We start from the raw sequence: 26568 nt of genomic DNA, 5'->3' as shown, positions 1-26568 counted from the left end.
TGCGCATCCAAGATGGCGTCCGGCGCGACACTCCGCGAAGGAGCCGCGCGGGAAGAACGGCGCTTAACTTTAGCCGCTTTTGCGCCGTCGCCCAAATTAAGGGCGTTCATGGCATTGTCTCCTACCTCAAGGGCGGCCCAAGAAGCCGTCCGAGCCGCGTGGCCGGCCAAGATGGCGGAGGCGAGGAGCGGGGGATGGGCGTTTATGGCGGGAAAAACCGCCACGCCGGAGGAAGGACCGGCACACTCATCGGTCACGAAACTGTCACCCAACAAGGGCGAATCAGACTTTAAGACCCCCGCATCCCCTCTAGAAGCGCCCAAGCGATCCGGGGAGCGACTCTGTGCGCCCTCGCCCTCCGACGCCATATGCCACGTGGAGATCAATCGGGGAACCCCCTGCCCGCTATAAAAAGGTAAAAATTACCTGCTTTCCGCTCCGAGCTGTAACGACCTGGTGTCCCAGTGAGTAGCTGCAATAAACGTTTAAATAAACGTCGAAATAAACGCCTTTAAGGACGTTCAAAAATTTTTTTTTTTTTTTTTTTAATGGAGCCAGCGGGAGGGGGGAGAAAAGGAGGGACCTGGCGCCACCAGGTTTGCACTTGCTCAAGAAGAGCCCTCAACCCCAGGCACTCAACAAAACCTAAAAATTAGGCTTGGAGGCCTAGCCAGAGCTGCTGCTGTGTGTGACCACCACCTGCTGAGATAGAGAACATACTGGGGATTTTCCGCCAGCACATGACCACATATAGGGAGGCAAAAGGATTGCTCTCTATCTCCACCTGCTGGTAGATGGACACAACCCACCAGTCTATGGATTGATCAGCATGATGATATGGAATATCCGGTTGAATTTCTAAACACACTGGATCCATCAGGAATGCCACCACATCAACTACACTTAAAAATTGGCTCACCAATCATACTGCTATGAAATTTAATGCTCCAAAGCTATGTAATGGCACACATTTAGCTCTTAAAACTCTAATTATTCCGTTAAATTGATTGCCACGATATTCTCATGCACCTTATTTGTTATCTATATTCAGATTTCCTTATCCCATTAATGTGATTGTTGTTGTATTATATTGTAAGCCACATTGAACCTGAAAATAGGTGGGAAAATGTGGGATATAAATGCAGCAAATAAATAAAAAAATGTCACAAGTTATTGAAGCTACAATTTTGACAGGTTGTGCCAAAGGACAGTGTGTTTTTAGACCTAAAATTCCTCTTATTCCATCTATCAGATGCAGTTCAAAAGACTGCAGTTTCCAGTTCAACTAGCCTTTGCAATATTGATAAATAAGTCTAAAGGTCAAATGTTAAAAGTCACAGGTGTCAACTTACAAAACCCATGTTTTTCACATGGCAATTATATGTCACCTGTTCACGAGTTGGCTCAAATAAGTCTTTATACATCTATGCTCAAATCGAAAAACAAAAAATGTTGTCTATCAAAATGCGCTTGAATGAGAACTTATTACAAATTATATTAAACATATTAAAAATTTATCTACTCCTGTGTGTTCCATTTCTGTTTGTACAAATAAAAATATATCTATATATATCTATACCTATTCTTTATGTTTCTTTTCTCACATTAAAGACATCAAACAAAATGTAACAACCATCATAAACAAGTTAAAAATACATACTTATACAGTGTTATTACACACAAATAAACCTTACTTTTCTCAATTACAAAGTACTAACCTATTGCTGAGCAATGCCAGTGGGGACAGCTGGTATCTTCATAAAACTGATTTAAAATAGGCAACCCGTTTAACTTAAGCACCCCTTATAAAGTTATCGTGTTTATTTGTTAACCTTTATTTTTATACAGTATCTATTTCAAAAGAGCACAATAGGAATGGAATGTGCTGATGTTCTTCCGATACAAGCACACTAGACAAAACTTGCAATGAGAGAACCCCGGTATACCTTTTACCTAAAATGCCCCTTTTCTTGAACTGAATAAGAACAAAATTATATTTATATGAAAAGGTAAGAGCACCATTTACACCAGTGACTATACATATCTCATATCTTTCACAGAATCTCTATAGAAAACCCTAGACATCAGTACTGAAGGACACCAGTATTTATGCTCATTTCTAATCACTAATTGTCTGTTGTGTGCAATATGTTGCAATTAAGACAGTATTATTCAACTTCCACCAGATCTACTTTCATTTATAGGCACCTAGCATTATCAACTGAAGAACACTGCTTATTCTCCTCTCTGTCCTCATCACATCCTTCATGTGAGCATAAAACCTTAATTTAATAGCATCTTTCCAAGTAAATCTAAGGAGGAAGTAACCTGCTAAGGAAATCAGAGGCACATACATTATGCTTGTTTTGTAATACAGATGTTACCTCTGAGCTGAAACTCTCAGACAGCGATTTCTTCTCAGATACAGAGAGTCTATCATTCAGCCTAGTCAGGGATGAAGGTGCTGAGACAGAAAAGGAATGAACATTGTAAACTCTGTCTTCCGTTCTTGTCGCATCTTTCTCTTCTATAGGACTGTTCTTTCTTAACATTGTTCGCTGATGAGGAGTTGGTATAAAAGTTTCATCCAGAGTTGAGAAAACAGTTCCTTCGACTGAAAACAAAGTGTGTATATGTTAGGAGCCAGTATACTGAAAGATGTGGAGTGGCATTTTCGATATGACATTTAAATCTGATTTTGGATGTTTTGCTGAAAATGTTCAAAAATCAAGTGGTGAACATAGAAGTGTTTCGGTTCAAAAATCGCCTTTTTTTTTTTTTTTTCAAAAATGGCCGTTTGCTAGATGTTTTTGTGCTCAGTGCATGTATCTTTTTGGACCATTTTCGGAAAAAAATGTCCAAGAGAAAAATGCACAAAAACAAGTCATTGGGATGTATGGGAGCTAGCATTCTGAGTAGACTGGCCACATAGACATCCCAGCACCCTAGGGGCCACTGCAGTGGACTTCACATAAAAGGTCCCAGGTACACATTTCACCATTACCCCCTTATACTGTATGGTGAGCCCCTCAGAACCCACCAAAAACCTACTGTATCCAACTGTACATCACAATAGCCCTTATGGCTGCAGGTGTCACCTACATGTAGGTACAGTAGGTTTCTGGTAGCTTTTGGAGGACTCACGCTTCCCACCCTAGAGTAAGATAGGGGCCTGGGTTCCCTTGTCTACAGTGCATTGCACCAACTAGTAGGCTACTCCAGGGACCAGCTTGCTGCTCTAATAGGATTGGCCATAACATCTGAAGCTGTGATAGAGGCTGGTATGTACTGGTACTGTTTCTTTCACATATTTGGGGGATGGGGGTGTCAGTGACCACTGGGGGAGTGGGAGTAAGAGGGGGTCATGCTTTAATCCCTCCAGTAGTCATCTGGTCATTTAGGCCACCTTTTAGTGACTTAGGCGCAATAGAAGGTCTAGACCAAAACGTCTAACTTTTAGCCCTGGGTGTTGTTGCTTTGCTCCATTATGGCAGAAACATTTCCAAGTTTTGGAAATGCCCAAATCCCGCCTCCATCATGCCTCCTTGTGATTTGGATGCACTGCAGATGAACTGCATGAAAATGTCTTACAAATAGGCTTTGAAAATAGCAATTTGTATGTATTGGCAAAAAAAGTCTCTCTGCCTCTTAGTGACGCTTTTTGCAGGTTTTTGTTTAAAAAATGAGCCCCCCAATATCGCTCCCTTTCGAAGTCAGTTTTTGGGTTTTCTACTATTCTGAGTAGATGAGCATATAAATTCCTGTATTCAATTTTATTTTTATTTATTTATTAAAAATAAAAAAATAAAACCCACTCTTATCTATGATTCTAGGTGGGGTACAATTAAACATACATAATAGAATTGAAAAAACAAAGAGGTTAAAAAAAGAGACATGTTTAAATAACAAAAAAACCTGCACAATTTAGAAATCATTAAAAGCTTGCTGAAATGAAAAAGTCTTTAACCATCTTTTAAAAAATACAGTGCTCTTGATACATCTAATATAGGCTGGTAGTTTGTTTCATAACTTGTAAATGTAAATGTAAAATGTAGAAGACCTATATTCCTCTAATTTTACTGACTGGAAATAAGGGACATCTATAATATCTTTCACTGCTTATCTTCAGACTGATAGGCTGGTATATACGTAAGCTCAATGCCAATACTATGGGTGCATTATTATTGACTATCAAACATTAACAACAAAATCTTGAAACAGATTCTCCATTCAATGGGAAGACAATGTAATTTGAACTTTACGTTCAAATCTAGAAATGCCATCAATAATTCAAGTAGTAGTATTTTGTGCAATCTCCAAGGATCTTTATAATACTCTCCGAAACACATGAGACTTTACTTGCTAGTTAATGGTTTGCCTGATAACACCTTAAGTAAAATCAACACTTTCCAAAGTTATGCAAATAAGGCTAGGACAGTTGTACTTGCTGAGCAGTAACTTATTATTGTAAATACATTTTAAATTGAAAAAATGCTAATAAATGTCACTATGGAGTTCATTCTGAAAAGAGAAAAAAGTCCAAAAAGTGGCATAAATCTACATTTGAACTTTTTTCTCATAAAAACATCCAAATTGGTATTTTCAAAACCAATTTTTAGATGTTTTTCTATGAAGTCCGTCAGAAGTGCATTCAAATCACAAGGGGGTGTTGTCAGGGATGTGTTAAGGGTGGGATCTGGGCGTTCCTAACACTTGAATGTTTTTTAGCCATAATGGAACAAAACAAAATCATCCAGGTCAAAAACTAAGATGTTTTGAATTAGACCTGTTTTTATAATGAATAAGAACAAAAAGGTGCCCAAAATGACCAGATAACCACTGGAGAGAATCAGGGATGACCTCACCTTACTCCCCCAGTGGTCAATAACCCCCCCTCCCAAAAAAAAATGTGATTATAAACATTACTTGCCGGCCTCTGTGTCAGCCTCAGATGTAATACTCAGGTATTTTTTTCAAAAATGGCCCCAAAAAAAACAAAACGTCCAAATCACAAAACCTTGTTCAAAACTATATTTTTGAAAAAAAATAGACGTTTTTCTTTTTTGAAAACGACGTTTCCTATTCAGATTTTGGATGTTTTTTTGCAAAACATCCAAAGTCGGACTTAGATGTCCTATCGAAAATGCCCCTCCACAAGGTAAGATTACCCCAAACTAAACATTCATTCCTCCCCCCCACCCCACCCTGGATTCTATATATGGCGCCTAGACTTGTATAACGAGCCCTTAACTATCAATAACTGGGTGCTAACAACCAACTATTGAAGTTCATTGGAACGCTTTCAAATTTGTGTGCACGTCTTGCTGTGTGCTATTCTGTAACACATGGTGCCTAATTTACTAGTGTGTAATTCAAAAGGGGGCATGGCCATGGGCATGTCAAGGGCATTCCGAAAAGTTGTGAACAGAATTATAGAATACAGCCTCAATGCATCTAACTTACACATCAGCATTTACATCAGGTTTCTGCAGTCATAAATGCTGGCACCTAATGTTACAACAGCTAAATAATCCGGCAAATTTATATTTTTGAAACTGGATCTCCAATCACCATAGATCATAAATTTCTGAAATCCAGTAATTGTATATACACATATAACCTCTTATCATACTAATTGAAAATCTTCCAGAGTCATGTATCTTTGTAGCTTATATCTAAGTATCTTCAAACCATCTCTCACTGGTTTCCCCAGAACCTCAGTGATGTTAATCACTACAACTTCAATTGCAGTGATATATATAACATCTAAATCTTCATTGGTTCTTCCACACCTAGCTTCCTCTTATATTTATGAAAACATTTTCACTTATCTCATTGCCTCTTGCTCTACTGTCGGACCCAGGGGGACAGATGTCCGACATGCACGTTTCACCCAAACCTGGGCTGTCTCAAGGACCTTCCCCCTGTCTTTTCATTAGCGTCAGCTCAGCAAACGTAACTTAGTAGCCAAGCTGGGGTGATACCTGAAAATCACTTCAGACTGCTCTGGAACTATCCAGATAGTGCTAAGGTGATCCAAAGGCATAGCCAGGAGCAACCCAGAGACCAGGGATATCTAGCATTAGTATATGGATTCTTATTTGGGTAATGGTGCTCAATATCACCATAATACAAATAATCATGGCTCTGCCTATTATACCCAGATGTTCAGTGTAGATATCTGAATAGTGGCTGACAGAGAATATTCAGATATTACTTTGAATACCAGTCAAAGCATTTGAATGAAAAGCCAACTACAGAGTTGGAATATCAACCCAGTTGTTTTCAAGGCAAGATTTCCTGTCAAATGCTGCACTCTGTTTTCTGATCATAGCAAAAGAACAAACTAAAAAAAACCCAAAACCCAGTGTCATCTTTAACTAATTTCATACCTTATACAGTAGTACCAGCAAAATTATGTAACAGTGGAACATTCACATCATAACTTCATCAACAGAATTAAATGATGACATCCAAGATACATTAACAAATTATATAAGAACTTTTTGTATCCTCTGCTAAATTAAGGTAGAAAAGACAACGGCGAAAGCTAGAAGGATGCTTGGGTGCATAGGAAGAGGAATGGCTTGTACAAAAAAAGGAGGTGATGATGCTCCTGTATAAGACTCTTGTAAACATCATCCTATATAATAATTCTCACCTCCAACGTTCTATCCTGCCTGGGACTGTGGCTCCTGTGGTCTGCTAGGCACCATCAGTGACGTGATCCCCTCACGCCCCTCCCACCGAGTTCCAGACTCCGCCCTCCCTCCGATTTCAACACCCCCCCTTCCGCGTTATGGACCCCTGGACCCCCCTGCCGCAACCCTGTCGACCCCCCCTTCCCGATGAAAACACTCCCCCACCACCGTCGTGTACCTGTGCTGACGGGGAACCCCAACCCCTGACAGCCGAAGTCCTATTCTCGGCTGCGCGGCGTTGCTTGATGAATGATCATCTGTTCAAGTTTCTGTGCATGTGTCTGACATCAGACGCACGCACAGAAACTTGAACAGATGATCATTCAACAAGCAATGCCGACGCAGACGAGAACAGAACTTAGGCTGTCAGGGGTTGGGGTTCCCCGTCAGCACAGGTACGCGACGGCGGCGGGGGACGGTTTTCGGCGGAAAGGGGGGGGTCGACAGGGTCGCAGAGGGGGGTGCATGGGTCTGTAACGCGGGGGGGGGTGTTCAAATCGGAGGGAGGGCGGAGTCTGGAACTCGGTGGGAGGGGCGGGAGGGGGCATTGAACTGGGTGGGTGGGAGGCTGGGAGGCCTTAAACTGGGACGGAGGGTGGCCTTGAACTGGGAGGGAGGGTGGGTGGGAGGCCTTGAACTGGGAGGGAGGGGGGTCTGGAACTCGGAGGGGACAGAACGAGACAGCGAGGGAGGGTGGGGGATTGCCTTGCTAGCACCCATTTCATTTCATAACGAAACGGGCCTTTTTTACTAGTTTAAAATATTGTGTACAATTCTGGAGACTGTACCTTCATAAAGATATACACAGGATAGAGTCTGTCCAGAGGATGGCTATTAAAATGGTCAAAAGTCTTCGTCATAAAGCATATGAAGAACCACAAAAAGATGGGTCCTATTTATTCTTTTATCTTAGCTGTCTAAATGCTTAAAATTGGCACTTAAGCGGCAAACTGCTGACTCAGCCCCTGGGATGACCCCAAAATAGCTGGTTTCGGCTTGGGTGCTAACCAGGCATTTTCAGCGACACTATCTGGTTAAATGCCACTGAAAATGCCTGGTAAGCCCTGGAAAATTTAAGTGGCCAAAAGCCATTCCTCATCATTTAAATCATTTTAAATATCCAGCCCATGGTCTTTATCTGCCTTCATTTTTCTAGGTTTCTATATGAAAATAATGCAATGCTTGATATGAATTAGGCTTTTAACATGTGCACACAACATTGAGTGCAAGGCTACTAAAGCAGAGATGTTATATATTAGCACATACACTGCACACTGAATCCCCTGTGCAAACTGACCAAACACGAAAGGGCCAGTTAGAATGGGCAGAGTCATCCACCCAGTCCTCTCCCCCGACTCATTCAACTTCTTAAACTCTCCAATCAAAGTTCTGGAAGTGGTCCAACTCCATCTTGCCCTTCCAGAATGAATCCTTTCCCATTACGGAAGGTCCTAATCTTTCTAAGGAGGAACATAAAAACCTTTCTGACAGCATTCCTGTATGAATGTATCACACCATCTAGCAGTATTTTACCATGCATGTGGTTTACTGATGCAGCTGAAGCGCAGGACCTTCTGGAGTTGTAAAGGATTCATTAAGGACTAGGAGGAGACCAAGTTGTTTTGGATTTTGTGGGAGAAGGGTCCCTTTGAATTGGGGAAAATAATTTGACATAAAGGGAGCTTTGTTGTGGAAAGGGTTAGGATCTTCATACAGTGGGAAGGTAGACAAAGCTTTAATCATGTGTATTCAGGTGAATGTATAGAACTGGAATATTTTTTTTTTTTTTGGGGGGGGGGGGGGGGGTTATCAGAGAAGAGGATGATTGTGATATGGGTGTAGGAAGGATGATAAAATTGTTCCACACAGTGTAGCCCAATAGCACAGGACTCCTCTGGGTTGCTTTTCTGATGACTCCTCCATGTAGGAGAAAGGTTTCTTGCTCTCCATCAGCACACTCCAGTCACAGGGAGCTGCCACATGCCACAACTTCAGGTCCTCATCAGAATGGGTCAGCAATATGGGATTTCATCTGCTCCTGCATCCTGCTGCCCAGCAGTGGCTCAACTAGAATGGGACCTGAGATAAAGCAGCAGGATAACCTGGGCCTTTGATGAGTATATTCCATTAAAAAAATGCACCCAAAACGCGGAAGGTTATCATTTTAAGTGGCAATAGACCTTTGTAAAATACCTAAAGGACCTTAGAGGAGAAATCAGCAAGGAATAGACAGATACCTATTTCCATGATAAAAGACTAGCCCTCTGGGGATAGGGAAATATCTGCTATACCTAAATTTAACTAGCCTTGAACTACCACTGGAAAGGAATAAACTAAATACTAAACTAATAAATACGATGCACTCCCTTTTACCTTTCTTGATTGGTAGATTGAGGTGCATCATGATGGTTATTACTCTAAAACTTCATTATATTCTTGGTATGCGCCCCTAAAATCCTGGGCTCAATATAAACAATGGAATGGCTACTAATCAAAATTTTATGCGATAATAAACCTCATATCTTTTGAATATGCTTTACAAGTGTTTAAGGTCAATTATAGGCATCAATGAATTCATTTACTTAAATCTTTAATCAGCACATTCATGGATATCATCTTCATTTTGGACAATGCATTTGGTGTAAGGTGCAGAGATATGTCTATGCTGGACGTTACAAAACAGATTCAGATTTCGCTATGCATATCTGGATTCTTGTTACTCTTGAATACATGCTGATTCTTGAGAAAGTTCATGCTTACGAAGAACTTATACAGCTTGAATCGTTTCCTGAAGTCGATGACCTTCTGAACTACTTTGAAGATACTTTCATTGGAAGACAGTGACAATGAAGAGGTGGGGCTCTTTTCCCTTCCAGCATCTCAGACTGTTACCAGCCTGTTTGTGACATACCATGAAAAAACAACGCAGTTGAGGGATGGAATAACACATTTGACAGTCTGTGCAAATTGTCCATCCAACTCGATGGCTAGTGCTGAAACTACAAAAGGAACAGAACATGAATTGCCTGCATATCAAATGTCTCACTGCTAGAGAACAGCCTTCTTTGCAGCAGAAGAAATACCGGGATCTCAATCTTCTCCCTGGCATGTTTCTTCCATCCTAGTACCATACATTTACATGCCAGCAGTTACACACCACAGACCTACATAACTGTGGTCACATAAGTGTAGTGGGGACATATGTAACCAACGCTATTCTGTAAATTATGTGTGTGAGAGCCCCTGATATACAACCTCTTGCATTTACACACTATGTTACTTATGCACACCATTACAGAATATAATTTAATCACCCTGCTGTCACTTTCACTGGTAAGTGTACACTTACATTCATGACAGTATTCTGTACATTTACACACTCAAGCGGCACGTAAATATGGGTGCCCTGATATAAAATTGCCCTTTTAGAGCTTTAGAAGAGAGTAAGAAAGGAATCGAGCTATTTTGGAAAAAAAAACACTATCCAGCTTATTTTCGAAAGAGAAAAAAACCTATAGTGCGACCTAAATCGGGAGATAGATGTTTGTCTCTCAAAGGCGCCCAAATCAGTATAATCGAAAGCCGATTTTGGGCGTTTCCAACTGCACTCCGTCACGGAAACGAATAAAGTTGACGGGGGCGTGTCGGAGGCGTGGTGGAGGCGGAACTGGGGCGTGGTTATCAGCCGAGGAGAGATGGGCGTCTTTAGCTGATAATCGGAAAAAAAAGGCGTTTTTACTGCGATTTTGGGTCACTTTTTTGGACCCTTTTTTTTCACGAACAAGTCCCAAAAAAGTGCTCCAACTGCCCAGATGACCACTGGAGGGAATCGGGGATGACCTCCCCGGACTCCCCCAGTGGTCACTAACCCCCTCCCACCAAAAAAAACTCACTTTAAAAACTTTTTCTCCAGCCTGTATGCCAGCCTCAAATGCCGTACCCACCTCCACGACAGCAGAATGTGTTTGATCCTCTCACACCCTTTCCCTGGGTCAGATGTGGCTCTCGGGTGCAGTACAGGGTCACATCAGCATTGCATTGTGGTGGGTGCAGGGTATTGGGCTCCGTGATTTCATTAGCTTGTGTTACAGTCTCACGATGTTGGTAGTTGGTAGCGTAGGCTCTTCTCCCATGGTGCTTTTCCCCCTGCCTACTGGGTCAGAGTGTGCCCTGTTGTGTTTCCTGTTGTAGTCCATGCGGTAGTGGCCATTTTTGTAAGCCAGTTTTAGTTCCCTTTCCTGTGTTAGCCACGTTAGACAACTTAGTTCTTCCCTTGAATGTGGCTGAAAGAGGGCATTGTACAGCATTCTGCCAGCTCTGACCTACTGATCATCTCAGTACCAGAGAGACTCGTTGCCAGTGGGGCACAACCTCTGATCTGCAGTTAACTGTGAGTAAACGCGGTTATTCCAATAAAGGTCGTTTTCGGAGAGATTAGTCTTCAGGTGTCAACTGGTGTGCCAATGTTATATAGCAGCAACCAGTCCTAGAGGCCTGCGTGTATGCAGGTCCCTGGAGCACTTTTAGTGGGTACCGCAGTGCACTTCAGGCAGGTGGCCCCAGGCCCATCCCCCCCCCCCCCTACCTGTAACACTTGTGCTGGTAAATGGGAGGCCTCCAAAACCCACTGTACCCACATGTAGGTGCCCCCTTCACCCCTAAGAGCTATAGTAGTGTTGTACATTTGTGGGTAGTGGGTTTTGGGGGAGGGGGGTTGGGAGCTCAGCACCCGTGGTAAGGGAGCTATGCATGTGGGAGCTTTTTCTGAAGTCGACCGCACTGACCTAGGGTGCCCAGTTGGTGTCCTGGCATATCAGGGGGGCCAGTGTACTACCAATCCTGGCCCCTCCCACGACCAAATGGCTCGGATTAGGACGTTTTTGAGCTGGGCGTTTTTAGTTTCCATTATCGCTAAAAAAAAAGCAAACGCCCAGCTCAAAAACGTCCATTTTTTCGAAAATACGGTTCGGCCCACCCCTTCACGGACCCGTTCTTGGAGATAAACGCCCATGGAGATAGGCATTTCCGTTCGATTATGCCCTTCCACGTACCCCACTCTGATGGACTTTGCTTTCTTGGGCAGTTAATCAAATGTAATAAACCAGAACCTGAAGCCTTCAAAGATTCTAATTATTTTTACACTACTTCTTTTAACATTTAAGGCTTTTTGAATAGGTAATCCTGGTTATTTGGCGCTGTTTATGGTTCCATAATCTCCTGGACGTGTTCTTCGATCTGAGAATGACCACCATTTGGTATTGCCGGGTCCTCGCGTTGCTAGACTGGAGTGCACAAGTCAGAGTGCATGTCTCTTTCAGGCCTCTGCTATTTGGAACTCTTGATCTCTCTCTATTAGAAGTGAGTTATCTTCAGAATCCTTAAAGATTAAAGTGAAGACTTGACTCTTCCAGCAAGCTTTTGATGGAACCTGATTTGTAGTATGCCAAAGTTGGACAGTGCTACCTTGAGCGTTGTATATTTTGTTTGTTGCATGATTGTTTCTTACTTTTCTATCACGGCCTTTGGAGTTCGTTTCTTTTATGTATTTTTAGATTGTAAACCACTTTGATCTACACTTTAGTAGTTAAAGTCTTAATAAATAAATAGTTTGTTTGGAAAGACTGCAAAGTAAACAGATTTGTGTGGTAATTTTATAAATTAGCACCTAGAAGTACATGCCAAACAATGCGTACAACTTATGGAATACTATCAGTTGTGCGTGTTGATTGGTGAACCTGGGCACACCCACTTACACCAACCATTGATTGCACCTAACTTTGGCACATCTGAATGTCGTTATAGAATTCGCACTAAGTGGGCTCCAACTGTGGCGCCTATTTCCTGGCACCAAATTATAGAATTGCCTTGGTGTTTTGGGGTCAATTGTTTAAAGAAGGGCAATTTCAAGAGTTTCAGTGACCTTCAACAGGCGATCAACCTTCCAACCAATTACTTTTACGCATGGCTACAGTTATAACACTATTAAACAGCTACACCAGAAATTTAGGGGGGGAGGGGGGAAGGGGAGGGACTTCTTGACAAGTGTTGGTTAAAAGCTACTTCCCTCAGGTTTATCTCACTTTCCAACGTAGCTCCAAGCAATGATGATGTGCTTTCAGAAAAGATGGTTTGGTGGAGAAAAGGGTTGGGAGAAGGACATGGGGGGATTTTTATCAGATCTTAGAAACTGTTCTTGGCTAGGGGACCATGTATATTACTGCTTCTACCATGTCACAGTCACTATTTTTTCTGAGTCATTGTGTTCTCAACCCGTCAAGTCAACCAAATGTAAAGACCTAAATAACAACTTGTGTTGGTCCTGTAAACAGGGAATAGGAACCTCATCCCACAGGATATATCATTGCCCTAACCAGGGGAAGAATTACTACAAGTCTGAAATTACAAGCCTATTTGTCTCTAACATAAATAATTTAAACATTGTTAATAACCAAGGATGCCTGATCCCCAGCTGACTCCTGCTTATTGGACTTGTCTTTGTCAGTGGCTAAAGCGGTTACGGGTCTTCAGCTTGGAGAAAAGACAGCTGAGGGGAGATATGAAAGAAGTCTATAAAATAATGAGTAGAGTGGAACGGGTAGACATGAATCGCTTGTTTACTCTTTCCAAAAATACTAGGATTAGGGGGCACACAATGAAACTACAAAGCAGTAAATATAAAACGAATCAGAGAAAATATTTCTTCACTCAACATGTAATTAAAACTCTGGAATTTGTCGACAGAGAATGTGAATCAGAGAAAATATTTCTTCACTCAACATGTAATTAAACTCTGGAATTTGTTGACAGAGAATGTAGTAAAAGCAGTTAGCTTAGTGGGGTTTAAAAAAGTCCATAGGACATTATTAAAATGAACTTGGGGAAAATCCACTGCTTATTTCTAGGATAAGCAGCATAAAATATATTGTACTGTTTTGGGATCTTGCCAGGTACTTTTAACCTGGATTGGCCACTGTTGGAAACAGGATGCTGAGCTTGATGGACCTTCGGTCTGTCCCAGTATGGCAATACTTATGTACTTATGTAAACAAATGGAAGGAAAGCGCAACTCTAAATAAAGATCTTGGTGGAATACGGTGTGCCTAATGAGAAAATAAGAACATGTCATTGCTACTATATATAATAGTTTAGAAAAGCTAAGAGAAGATGGAAGACTGTGGATAAGTACATAAAGGAGCAACATCTGATATGCTGGATGATAGGTGTAGTGTCTGCTCCACTGTTCTATGGGGGTTTTTTGTGCAAAAAAATAAAACATTTGAACTTAAAAAAAAAACAAAACAAAACATACAGTACCTGGAGGTGTGCTTCTAGTTCGAAGATCCCTGGACCTTGGTATTGGAACTGGTCTAACCACCACTTCTTCCTGTGTTACAGTTTTCCATTCTTTTTGTTGTTCAGGACTCGATGGTCCACCTTCAACTCGACAACGGTTTACTGTCAGTCCTTTCTCTGTTGAGTATTCCAACCCATTGCTACCCTTGCTATCACTTGGACTTTTACTTTTCATGAAAGATTCTTTACGAAGCTCCTCGTCTTCATCTTCTGATAACTGGAAATTATTGTAAACTGCTTTTCCAGTTCTTGCATCCTTCAAAAACTCTTTTAGGAAATTTGAAAGCAGAGTATAAGCATTTAATAAAGTAAATCAAATATATTTCAACAACAGACAAAAAACAATGACATTACAATTTCAAACATATAAGGGGACCTTTTACTAAGCTGCAGTAAAAAGTGGCCTTAGTACGCCCTTATGCAGGTTTTCCCATGCGCTAAGGTCATTTTTACCACAGCCGTAAAAATTGCCTTTTTCCATTTTCTGTATTAATGGCTATGCGCTAATGTTGCCATTAGCGGATGGCCATTAAAAAAATTAGCACGTGTGCACTTACCGACACCAATTCTGTAGGTGGTAAGGGCTCACACACTAATCCTGCACTAATCAGTTAGAGTGTGATAATATAGCTCCACTAATTGATTAGCGCAAGAACACCCACTCAATAAAAAATATATATATATATTATTTAGCACACAGCATATGCCAATTTGCCAATTACTACAAGACACCTGAGCAGAACATCCTGTGGTATGCCATTTTAAGCTGCAGTAAGGACATACCACAGCTTTGTAAAGGTGCCCTAAATGAGTTACTTGGTATACAATCACAATGGGACTTGATATACTGCCTTTCTGAGGTTTTTGCAACTACATTCAAAGTGGTTTACATATATTCAGGTACTTATTTTGTACCAGGGGCAATGGAGGGTTAAGTGACTTGCCCAGAGTCACAAGGAGCTGCAGTGGGAATTGAACTCAGTTCCCGAGGATCAAAGTCCACTGCACTAACCACTAGGCTACTCCTCCACTCTTATCTATTATGATATAATAAAATATATAGAGGCATATTTTCAAAGCACTTCGACTTACAAAGTTACCTAGCAACCTATGTAACTTTGTAAGTCGAAGTGCTTGGAAAATAAACCCCATAGTGTATGGAAAAATTAGGTTCTTACCTTGGTAATTTTCTTTCCTTTAGTCATAGCAGATGAATCCATTACGAATGGGTTGTGTCCATCAACCAGCAGGGGGAGATAGAGAGCACTGAAAAACCATAGTGCCTCATGGCCAGCTAGCTCCATCTGCCTCTTCAGTATTTAAAGCTTCCAAAGCAGTGTTACACTGCAAAGTAGCATAACATGAACTTTCCTCACAGCGGATGAACGCCCCAGAACAGGAGCAATAACACAAAGGAGGGATGAACTCAACCTCCTATAACAGAACAGAAATCCTGAAGACTGTTTACCAACTTCTCCCAATGTGGGAACATATCTACAGGAAAAACTGAACATAAAACAACATCAATCACACAATGAATCACTGAGGGAGGGCTCATGGATTCATCTGCTATGACTAAAGGAAAGAAAATTACCAAGGTAAGAACCTAATTTTCCCTTCCTTGTCATCAAGCAGATGAATCCATTACGAATGGGATGTATCAAAGCAATCCCTAGATAGGGTGGGAACAAGCCACACCACGCGCCAGCACTTGTGCTCCAAAATGCGCGTCTCTCCTGGCAGCCACATCCAGCCTCTTATGTCGGGCAAAAGAGAGCTTAGAAGCTCATGTCGCTGCACTGCATATCTCTTGAAGAGAGAGTGCTCCAGTTTCAGCCCAAGAAGAAGAAATCGCTCTTGTGGAATGTGCCTTGAAGGCTTCAGGCGGAGGCCGGCCAGACAGCAGATAGGCTGAAAAAATAGCTTCCTTGAGCCAATGGGCTATAGTGGCTTTAGACGCTGGAGACCCTCTGCGCGGACCTGATAACAGGACAAAAAGATGATCAGAGGTCCTAAAAGCATTTGACATGCGCAGATACTGCAACAGAGCTCTTGGCACATCTAGGAGGTGCAATTGCCCAAAGGCTTCCGGAAACTTCCCTCTGGAAAAGGAAGGCAGGGAAATAGGCTGGTTTAGGTGAAACGCTGAAACCACCTTAGGCAGGCAGGAAGGAAGGCACCATACGTACCATAACTCCGGACTCTGAGAATTGCAGAAAAGGGTCTCGACAGGACAGCGCATGGAGCTCAGACACCGTCTCGCCGAAGTAATGGCCACCAAAAAGACCGTCTTTAGAGTCACATCCTTCTCTGAAGCTCACCTTAGCGGCTCAAAGGGCGACCACTGAAGGGCCTTTAAAACTAACCCCAGGTTCCAGGTCGGACACGGAGCCCGCATGGGAGGACGGAGCCAAAGCACCCCTCTAAGAAACCGTGCCACATCCGGATAAGCAGCCAGGGAGAGGCCAGCGACCTTCCCTCGAAAACATGCTAAGGCTGCCACTTGAACACACAGGGAATTATAGGCAAGGCCTTTTTGTAAACCATCCTGCAAAAAGTCAAGTATCGGCGAGACAGAAGCCCGCATAGGTGTAATCACTTTAGCAGCACACCAAGCCTCAAACTGGCACCAAATCCTGGCATAAGCCACGGAAGAGGAATGCTTGCGGGCCTGAAGGAGAGTGGAAATGACTTTACTGGAATAACCCTTGTCTCTCAATTGCGCCCTCTCAATAGCCATGCCGTAAGACCAAAGCGGCAGGCGTCCTCCATGGTCACCGGTTCCTGTGACAACAGATTCGGTACCAGAGGCAAAGGAAGGGGAGCCTCTACCAGCATCTGCTGGAGGTCCGCATACCACAGCCTCCTGGGCCAATCCGGGGCAATGAGAACCACCTCTCCTTGATGTAGCCGAATCCGCAGGAGTACTCGCCCTATCAAGGGCCATGGAGAGAACACATACAGGAGGCCAGGGTTGAGCCAAGGCATCCGACCCCGCTGAGCGAGGATCTCTCCGTCTGCTGTAAAAGCACGGGACTTTGGCATTTGCGCTTGAGGCCATAAGATCCGCTACGGGCGTCCCCCACTTGGCACAGACCTGAAGAAACACTTCGTCTGCCAGTTCCCACTCCGCTGGGTCGATTTGATGCCTTCTTAGATAATCGGCTTGCACGTTGCTCTGACCTGCAATGTGAGCTACTGACAGAAACTGCAGATGTAGCTCGGCCCAGTGGCAAATCTGCGCGGCCTGCATGGCCAGTGCTCTGCACTGAGTGCCACCCTGTCGATTTATGTAGGCCACTGCTGTCGTGTTGTCCGACAGAACTCTGACAGCCAATCCTTCCAGGGTCGAGTGAAAAGCCAGAAGCATCTGGAAAATCGCTTTCAACTCCAAGCGATTGATGGACCACTCGGACTCCTCGGGTGTCCAGAGACCCTGGGCATGCCTTCCCCGGCAATGTGCACCCCAGCCCTTCAGGCTGGTATCTGTTACCACCAGGCACCAATCGGGGAGTGCTAGCGGCATTCCTCGCCGCAGCATGCTGTCTGAGAGCCACCACTCCATACTGAGCCGGGTCGCAGGGAGCCACGTGAGTCTGCACTGATAATCCTGAGAAATTGGAGACCATCATTGAAGCAGGGAGCACTGCAGAGGTCTCAGGTGTGCTCTCGCCAAGGGCACCACTTCCAAGATGGCTGTCATCGACCCTTTCAGCAGGACAATGTCCCAAGCGCGGGGGCGAGGCATCCTCAGGAGCAGACGGACCTGGTTCTGAAGCTTGCACCGCCTTTGCTCGGGGAGAAAAACAAACCCCGAAGCTGTGTCGAACCGGACCTCCAAATATTCTAGAGATTGAGAGGGGGTCAGGTGACTTTTGGCCATATTGACGACCCAGCAGACTGAAGTACTGAGACCACTCTGGCTGTTACTTGATGACTCTCCTCTGTCGAGTCCGCTCTGATGAGCCAGTCGTCTAGGTACGGGTGAACCTGAATACCCTCTCGCCTGAGAAAAGCAGCTACTACCACCATTACCTTGGAAAAGGTTCGGGGAGCTGTGGCGAGGCCAAAAGGCAAGGCCCGAAACTGGAAATGTTTTCCCATCACCGCAAACCGAAGAAACCTTTGGTGCGGGGGCCAAATAGGAATGTGCAAGTAAGCTTCTTTCAGGTCCAGAGACGTGAGAAACTCTCCTGGCTGTACCGCCGCAATGATGGAGCGCAGGGTTTCCATGTGAAAATGCCGCACTCTTAGAGACTTGTTGACTTCTTTTAAGTTGAGGATGGGCCAAAAAGACCCACCTTTACGTGGCACCACAAAGTAAATAGAGTAACGGCCGGAGCCGTGCTCGGTGGGAGGCACCGGGGACACCGCCCCTAGGTGAATCAAGCCTTGCAAGGACTCCTCTACCGCCGCCCGTTTGACAGCAGAACCGCACCGGGACTCCACAAACACGTCTCTCACTGGGGCATTGAATTCTATTCTGTAGCCATCTCTGATCAGGTCCAAAACCCACTGATCTGAGGAAATCTTGACCCACTCCTCGAGAAAGAGGGAAAGCCGTCCTCCTATTGCAGGAATCGAGGAAAGGGCCAACGCACCATCATTGAGAGGATCGCCCTTGAACTCCAGGCCTTGAGCCGGTCGCTGCGGAACGCTTGTCCGTACGAAAGGAGTTCCTCTGCTGAAAGCGGGCACGAGAAGTGAACCCAGCAGAACGCCCCGGGCTTCATGGAAGCGAGGTCTTTAAGAGGAGGGAACCGCCTGACCCTTGGAGAGAGGCCTCGGCCTATTCTCGGGTAAGCACTGGGGTTTAGCATCCCCCAGGCCTTTAACAATTTTCTCCAACTCCTCACCAAATAGGAGAAGGCCTTGGAAGGGCAACTTCACCAACCTTTGCTTAGAGGCCATGTCAGCCGCCCAATGCCGCAGTCATAAAAGGCGGCGAACCGCCACCACCACAGCCATCTGTTTAGCCGAAGCTCTGACCAGATCATAAAGGGCGTCAGCCAAGAAAGATAAGGCTGACTCCATACGCGGTGCCACCTCAGTAAGGGGCTCCCCTCCATCCCCAGGCTGTTCCACTGCCTATTGCAACCAAGCGAGGCAGGCTCAGGCAGCATAGCAGCTGCATGCAGACGCCCGTAAGGGTAGGCCTGAAATTTCAAAGGACCGTTTCAGAGCTGATTCCAGGCGTCGGTCCTGCATGTCCTTCAGGACGACTCCTCCTTCAACTGGGAGGATAGTCCTTTTTGTCACAGCAGTGACTAGGGCATCCACTTTAGGCACTGAAAGGTGCGCCAAATGCTCCTCACTTAGAGGGTATAATTGCCCCATTGCCCTGGCGACTTTCAAAGGCCCCTCGGGGTCAGCCCACTGAGCCGAAATAAGCTCTTGGATGGAGTCATGCAAAGGAAAGGCTCGAGCAGGCTTCTTAGTACTTGCCATCCTCGGATTACCAGAGGAGGCTTCGCCACTCCCAGGATCTTCAATAGAGAGGACCTGCAAGGCATCAGAAATAAGCGCTGGCAGCTCGCTGCGGTGGAAAATCCTCACCACAGAAGGATCATCTGGATCCGGTGGCAATCCTGCACCTTCCTCTGGTTCTTCAGACCACGAGGGCCTGCCAGACCCCTCAGAATCCTCACATCCCGACCACGGGGGGGGGGGGGGGAGAAGGGGGGTGCGCCACTCTCTGAAGGGGAATTAACCCTTCTGCGCTTGTCTTGCAGCCAGCTGTCAGGGGAAAATGCGCGTGACGGCAATCCGAGCCCACGCTCCACTGGAGGGTGAACAGTTAGCAGGGCAGAATGAGACCCCTGCGGGAGAGCTCTTTTTAACATGAATGCTTTATGCAGCAGCAACACAAACTCAGGGGAGAAGGGCTCACCCTGGCCTCCCGGTTCTAGTCCGGGGATAGAAGCTCCCCTGTTAGCCCCCACACGAGGCTCCCCTCCAGTTTCAAACCCCTCCGCTTCTGCGGGGTTTGCGCCATGCGGCGCATCCAAAATGGCGCCCGCTGTCAGCTCCACTGAGTGGGAAGAAACCTCACTCGCCATGCTCGTGCCGGCTCTGACGTCTGAAGAGCACGATTTACAGAGCCCTGCTGCGGATCTGCGTTTGCCACAATGGGAACAGTGCTTAACAACCTCCTCAGCCATCGCCGAAAATGGCGAAAAATTCAAAATGGCGGATTTGCGTCCAAAACATCCCGATCGTGGGCCCTCCCCAGAGGAGCTACAAAACGCTCTTACCTCACCAGACAGAGCTCCGGTCACGCTGCACAATCAGAAGAAAACCTCTTTTCTGGAATCGCAGCACCAAAGCACGACACAACTTTTTTTTTTTTTTTTAAACGCTGTGAGGAAAGTTAGAGGCAACAGCAATTGAGGCAAATTTCCAACTCCGGAGGATCAGTAGAGTGGGAAAGGCAGGGAAAGGACTAACCAATGTGCCTGCATACACAAAGGAGAGTATGGGAAAAGACAGGGACAGGGAAACCTATGTGTCTACATCCACATTGGGGGCCGGGGGTAAGGCAGGGAAAGGGCGAACCTATGTGCCTTTAAAGTGGAGCTGCAATAGCCCCCAACACCCCTGCTACCACTGGCCAAAGCACAGGAGCCACCTCAGGCAGATTTTTTGGAAGGAGCTAAATAAGCTGCGTCCACCCTGCTGGGGAAAAAGAGAATACTGAAGAGGCAGATGGAGCTAGCTGGCCATGAGGCACTATGGTTTTTCAGTGCTCTCTATCTCCCCTTGCTGGTTGATGGACACAACCCATTCGTAATGGATTCATCTGCTTGATGACAAAGAAAAATATGTTTTACTGTGCAAAAATTCCCTTGGGATTTAACAAACTGAGGAACCAGAGTTCCAGAGTATAAAAAATCCCACAGGAATTGTACACATGATGCCAAAGTCAGGAAAATCATGTATTCTCAGCTGAAGCAAACCATAATTGTTTTAAATAAATAAATATTGAACTTGAATGTGATATTTTTTCAGTAATCTGCTGTATATGATATTATGATTATACTCGTCTTATATTTTTATGTATTTTTAAATGTAAACTACCTAGGGATGGGCGAAGTATAAATTTTTTTTAAATAAATGAATAAAATAATAGAAGCCTGAACTGTTATTTCATGTAAAGAGCAATTCTATAACAGGGTACCTGCTAACAGCCTGTTCTATAAGCACATGCTTTCTTTTATAAACTACTAGCCTAACTGCGTACATAAGCACTTGGAAGTTAGGCATGAGCATTTAAGCCAGCCTTAGAGCTGCTGTAACTGCAGGCATATAAATGCTGAAAATACATGCATAAATGCACATCCTACTTATGCCCCGCCCGTTGTAAACTCTATTGAAAACACATGCAGTGCAAGAAAGGTGCACATTTACAGAATAGAGCTTAGGTGAAATACTGATACATACACACATATATGCTGGCATGGGCATGTAAACTTTAGCACCTATTTTACAGAATTGCTCCCATACCATATATCATTTTGGGGTCCTTTTACTAAGCTGCAATAAGCACTAATGTGTGCTTACCACAGCAAAAAAGGCTTACTACGGGGTGCGCTCATGCATCCCATGGTAATTTTTTGTGAACAAGCGCTACCCAATCACTAAAAAATAACATGTATTTTTTAGTGCTAGGGCGGGTTGGGGGTGGAGAGTAGGCATATTCTGCACTAATCGATTAGCGTAGTTACATTACTGCGTGCTAACCAAGCACTAAAGGCCACTCACTAATGCGAAAATTAATACGTGGTCGTTAATGCTAGAAAAATCAGAACACTAAAGAAGGTCATTTTCAAAAAAGAAAAACGTCTATCTTTGCTTTTGAAAATAGAAGGTTTTATGATTTGGATGTTTTGTTTTTTGGTCCAATTTCAAACAAAAAACGTACAAGTGCAAAACAAACAAAATCAAGCCATTGGGATGCAGGAGGAGTCAGCATTTTTAGTAGACTGATCCCCCTGACATCCCAGGAAAGCATTAGGGCACCCTAGGGGGTACTGCAGTGGACTTCATAAAATGTTCCCAGGTACATATCTCACCACTGCTCCCTTACCATGTCTGCTGAGCCCCCCAAAACCCACTACCCCCAACTGTACACCACTACCACAGCTCTTACGAGTGAAGGGGGCACCTATATGTTGGCACAGTGGTTTTCTGGTGAGTTTTGTAGGGCTTGCAGTTTGCTCCACAAGTGTAACAGGTAGGGGGAGGTAGGAGCCTGGGTCCACCTGTCTGCAGTGCACTGCACCGACTACTAGACTACTCCAGGGACCTGCATGCTATTCTGATGGACCCGAGTATAACATCTGATGGTGGCACTAAAGCTGGGAAGTAATGTTCTTCATCACATTTTTGGGGGGTGGAAGGGGGTTAGTGACCACTGGGGGAATAAGGGGTAGTCATTCCTAATTTTTCACCATTATAGCATCCAAAGTCTTTTATGTATTTATATATCTTTTTATGTGTTTAGGGATTATATCATGGTCTATTCTTTATTATTTATTACATATTATTTTTCATTTTTTTTCATTATTTTTTATTTTCTAATTTTCTCTTTTTTAAAAATACTTTTTATTAATAAATACTTTTTTTCACAATCATATCCTTGTTTGTATGTTAGATTTCTGTACATTTTTAATGTTTTTTTCTTTAGGTCCTTTAAGTAACAGACACACAAGGATGGATGATTTTCATAACATTGCTATCTAATTTTATTTAATTTTTCACAACAAAATGCAATTCTGATACATATCGATGTTTTTATGTTGGTTGAATATTTTATTGTCATTTGTTAACAATATAAATTGACACCTATTAATGTTTAGTAATATATCACTTTATTATTTTATATTTTATTCTTATACAATGTTTTTATTTGTAGGTTTCTGATGTATGCCTTCTGGCCGAAACACAACGTTGTGTCATTTCAAGACCCTCATCATCATTTTTTATTTGAACACAAAGACTCCTGATGTAGGCCTTCTGGCCGAGTCATTTACTGTTCAATAAATGTTTGTTGCATCTTCATCATTACTGTGGTCTAGTCTTTGTAAATCCTGGTTCTCGTTCCCACTTCTCTTTTTCACTTGAGGTTTTCCGTGGGACTTCTTGAGTTCTCCACGTTTGTGGATTCTCTTTTGGTTCTAATTTTTACCCTAGACATTTTTACTATGTTCCATTATTGCAGAAAAGCATCCAAATCATAAGCCTGCCCTAGTCCCATCCAAAATGCACCTCCAACACAACCCCTCAAGATTTACATGAACTGCATACAAAAATGCCTTAAAATGAGTTTCAAAAATAGTGATTAAATAAGCCCCATAGACAGACAAGCTGGGTATGACAAAGTATTGGGATATATAGATGAGTGGCTAAATTGAAAGCAAATTATAGAGTTAAATAAGGTGTGAGGAAATGGTCAAATTTACAGACCGTGCAGCAAGCTAGTCCAGATGTAGAGTGGATAGTCAGTTGCAACATGAATTAAAAGCTTGGGAGAGGAGGCCAGGTTTTCACCTGCTTTCTGAAATAGAGATAGTGGGCGGCAGCACTGCTCACAAACTACGTACACCTCTCACAGAAGTGCAGCAGAAAGAACAAATTAAAAATAAGTACACAGGCCATTTTGTCAGGGGCTAATATGTCAGGGGCCATTAAGTGGGCCGTTTTCTCAGAGAATATTATGCCAGGGGCTATTATGTCAGGGGATTTTTTTGTTAGTTTTTTTTTTCCCTCGGTGTTATTTTGTCTAGGGTTTTTTTTGACAGAGCTATTTTGACCCAGTACCAGTTAGCATGATTCTATAAATTGTGCCTAAAGATAGGCATAATTTATAGAATATGCTCACATGCCGTTCTTGATCCTAAAATTTAAGTGCACCCTTTTAAGCCACCTAAAACCAGGCGTAAATACCTGTGCCTAAGTTAGGCGTAGATTGGGTGTATTCTATAGTAGTGCACATATAGTTTCTTAAAATGCCTACAACCCAAAAATTCCTCCCCATGACCACTCTTTGACTATGCGCATTAGAATTTACATGCACCACACTCTAGAATACGCCTAGAAAGCTGTGTGCGTAAATTCTAATTAAAGACAATTAGTGCTGCTAATTGGTTAAGTACCAATTATCAGCATTGAATGGCTTGTTAATCCATTAAGCTGTACACGCAATTTGGCCATGTAGCCAAATTAGTGGGTATAACTTAAGGCGTCATATATAGAATTTGGGGGTTTGTGCATATAATCTTGTGACCTGGACTTCCCACATTTTGCATGTTGTGTTTTTTTTTAATGTAATACGTGTTTATATGATTTTATTATTTATAGTACTGTACTGTAAACCTGAAGCAGTCCTTCTATGGGTGTAATGTGGACCACGTGGGGTGACTTTTAATAAAGATAATTGTTCTGGACCCGCTCTGCTTTGCATCTAAATGAGACAGTTCCACATTTAAATGACAGCATTCTGTAAGTTAAGCAAAACACCAATGACAATACACATAAACTGTAATGAATGTGCTCAGACCAATAATTCACCTCACCTTATAGCGTGAGACAAATTGATAAAGGGGCCATCATAGCACACTGTAGCCCCTTAGTAAATCATAATAAAGGCTTTCATGCTACCAATAGGCTTTCACAACAAGATGACAATAAAAAGAATGACAATTATGTCACAAGTAAGTTATATAGCAAAAACCCAATTATGCTGCTAAATATATACAGTACTTACATTATGAAGTAGCAGTCCTCTCTTACGGAAATAACCACCAATCCATCATAAAGGTAGATGGACCGAAGCTCCACAGAAACGTAGTAAATGAAGGCCTCACCAAAATGTGAAGGAAAATCCACTCAATATGTGAAACATCTAAGAACAAATGACCACAACTTTTAGAAGAATGCAGCTAAAAGTTGTGGTCATTTGTACTTGGATGTGTCACATATTGGGTGGATTTTCCTTCACATTATTGTGAGGCTTTCATCGACTATGCACTGTAGGCATAACCACAGATTGGTGGTTATTTCAATAAGAGAGGACTGCTATTTCATAATAAAAGTACTGTATATATTTAGCAGCATTGTTATAGAATACACTGCAATTTCCGCATGGAAACAAAGGTGCCATATATAGAATCCTGAGGATAGTGCCTAATTTTAGGTGACCAGTCATAGAACAAGAGGCTATCTGTCCTTTTCCTCAGAAATTCTTCAAACCATTTTAATACGGGGCAACAAATACCTCTCTCACTCAATTTCTCTAGGAGTAGTAAATGATTGTGTCAAAGGCAGCTGAAATGTCAAAAAGCAATAAAATTATTTGACTGTCCTGGCATAATAGGTTGTTTTTAACTTCTAAAACTACCATTACAAGAAGCAGTTCAGTATTAGATCAAGGTCAAAACAAACTGAGATGAATGTAAACAATCAGGACAGTCAAAAAAAATCTGAAAATTGAAAAGCCAGTGAAGTTTTAAGAGTTTGGCAAAGGAAGGGATGTTAGCACTGGAACTGTCTGATCTAGTTCCTCTGGTTTTGTTATTGGCGTTTGAATAATATTTCCAAAAGAAAAAAAGAATTCTCCTATAAAAGTAATCCATTCTATAATTTAAGGTATGAAGAAGACGATGAACTGGTGTCTCAGTGATAGAAGACTTGGTTGGAGCTGAAGATACTGCCTTTACACAGTGCAATTTTTCTAGCAAAAAAGGTGCCGGTACTCAAATGCCAGGCCACCCTTCAGGGATGGGGTGATCACCGAGGGACCCACCCCACAATAGCCAGGACCCTGCAACCAGTCACAGAATCTATGACAAGGCAGAATTGGTGTGTTGAGCTTGAGCTCTTTCATTAAAACTTATGGTCCATGGGTCAATTTTAGCAGACACTGGAAAAGGTGCCAGTACTCAGTACCCCCGAGTACCCCCTCAAAAAAAGCCCTGCCTTTACAACCCCTAATAAGAGGCAGCCCAATCATTACACAACTGCAAACACTTTTGCCCATGATTGCAGTATTCCATATGGAGTGCTGGTGCATACCCCTCAGCTAAGAATTGTTTCTGCAATGATTGAGATAAGAGAGCTGGAAAGGTGATAAGAATTTATAACTGAATGGCACAAATGGAGAAAAACACTCAGGCTGATTGTAGCTCCCCAGAACCAATTGAGTTGGAAGCCCAAAGGAACAGAAGTAAACTGCCAAACCAAAAAGACAGGCTTTATTTTTTTAATGATTTTTGAGAACCTCATTATTTTAAACACCTGGAAAATACCTAGGGCCCCTTTTACAAAGGCACGCTAGCGTTTTTAGCAAACGCTAAAAATAAGCATCCGCTAAACACTAGAAATGCCCATATATTCTTATTGGCACACTAATGATTAGTGGTTGCTAATAACGCTAGTATGCCTTTATAAAAGACCCCCATATGCAGCTTAGTCGATAGGGTGCTTAATAATAATCTTGGGAAACAGAGCAGAACTT

At 43.1% G+C, this 26568-nt stretch overlaps 1 protein-coding gene across 3 annotated transcripts in view; it reads right to left on the bottom strand.

The window, feature by feature from the left end:
• MAP9 (microtubule associated protein 9) overlaps positions 1–26568 on the bottom strand; it is a 244704-nt gene that overhangs the window by 197029 nt on the left and 21107 nt on the right. For all 3 annotated transcript variants that reach the window (XM_030191616.1, XM_030191617.1, XM_030191618.1), the window contains exons 4-5: positions 14016–14321; positions 2385–2614 (exon numbers count right to left, since the gene is read on the bottom strand). In XM_030191616.1, coding sequence (XP_030047476.1) covers positions 2385–2614; positions 14016–14321 — 536 coding nt within the window. The remainder of the gene's footprint in view (positions 1–2384; positions 2615–14015; positions 14322–26568) is intronic.

Source organism: Microcaecilia unicolor, chromosome 2 (assembly GCF_901765095.1).
Source record: "Microcaecilia unicolor chromosome 2, aMicUni1.1, whole genome shotgun sequence".
In the NCBI taxonomy this organism is placed as follows: domain Eukaryota; kingdom Metazoa; phylum Chordata; class Amphibia; order Gymnophiona; family Siphonopidae; genus Microcaecilia; species Microcaecilia unicolor.
This window is presented reverse-complemented; position numbering and strand designations above follow the sequence as displayed.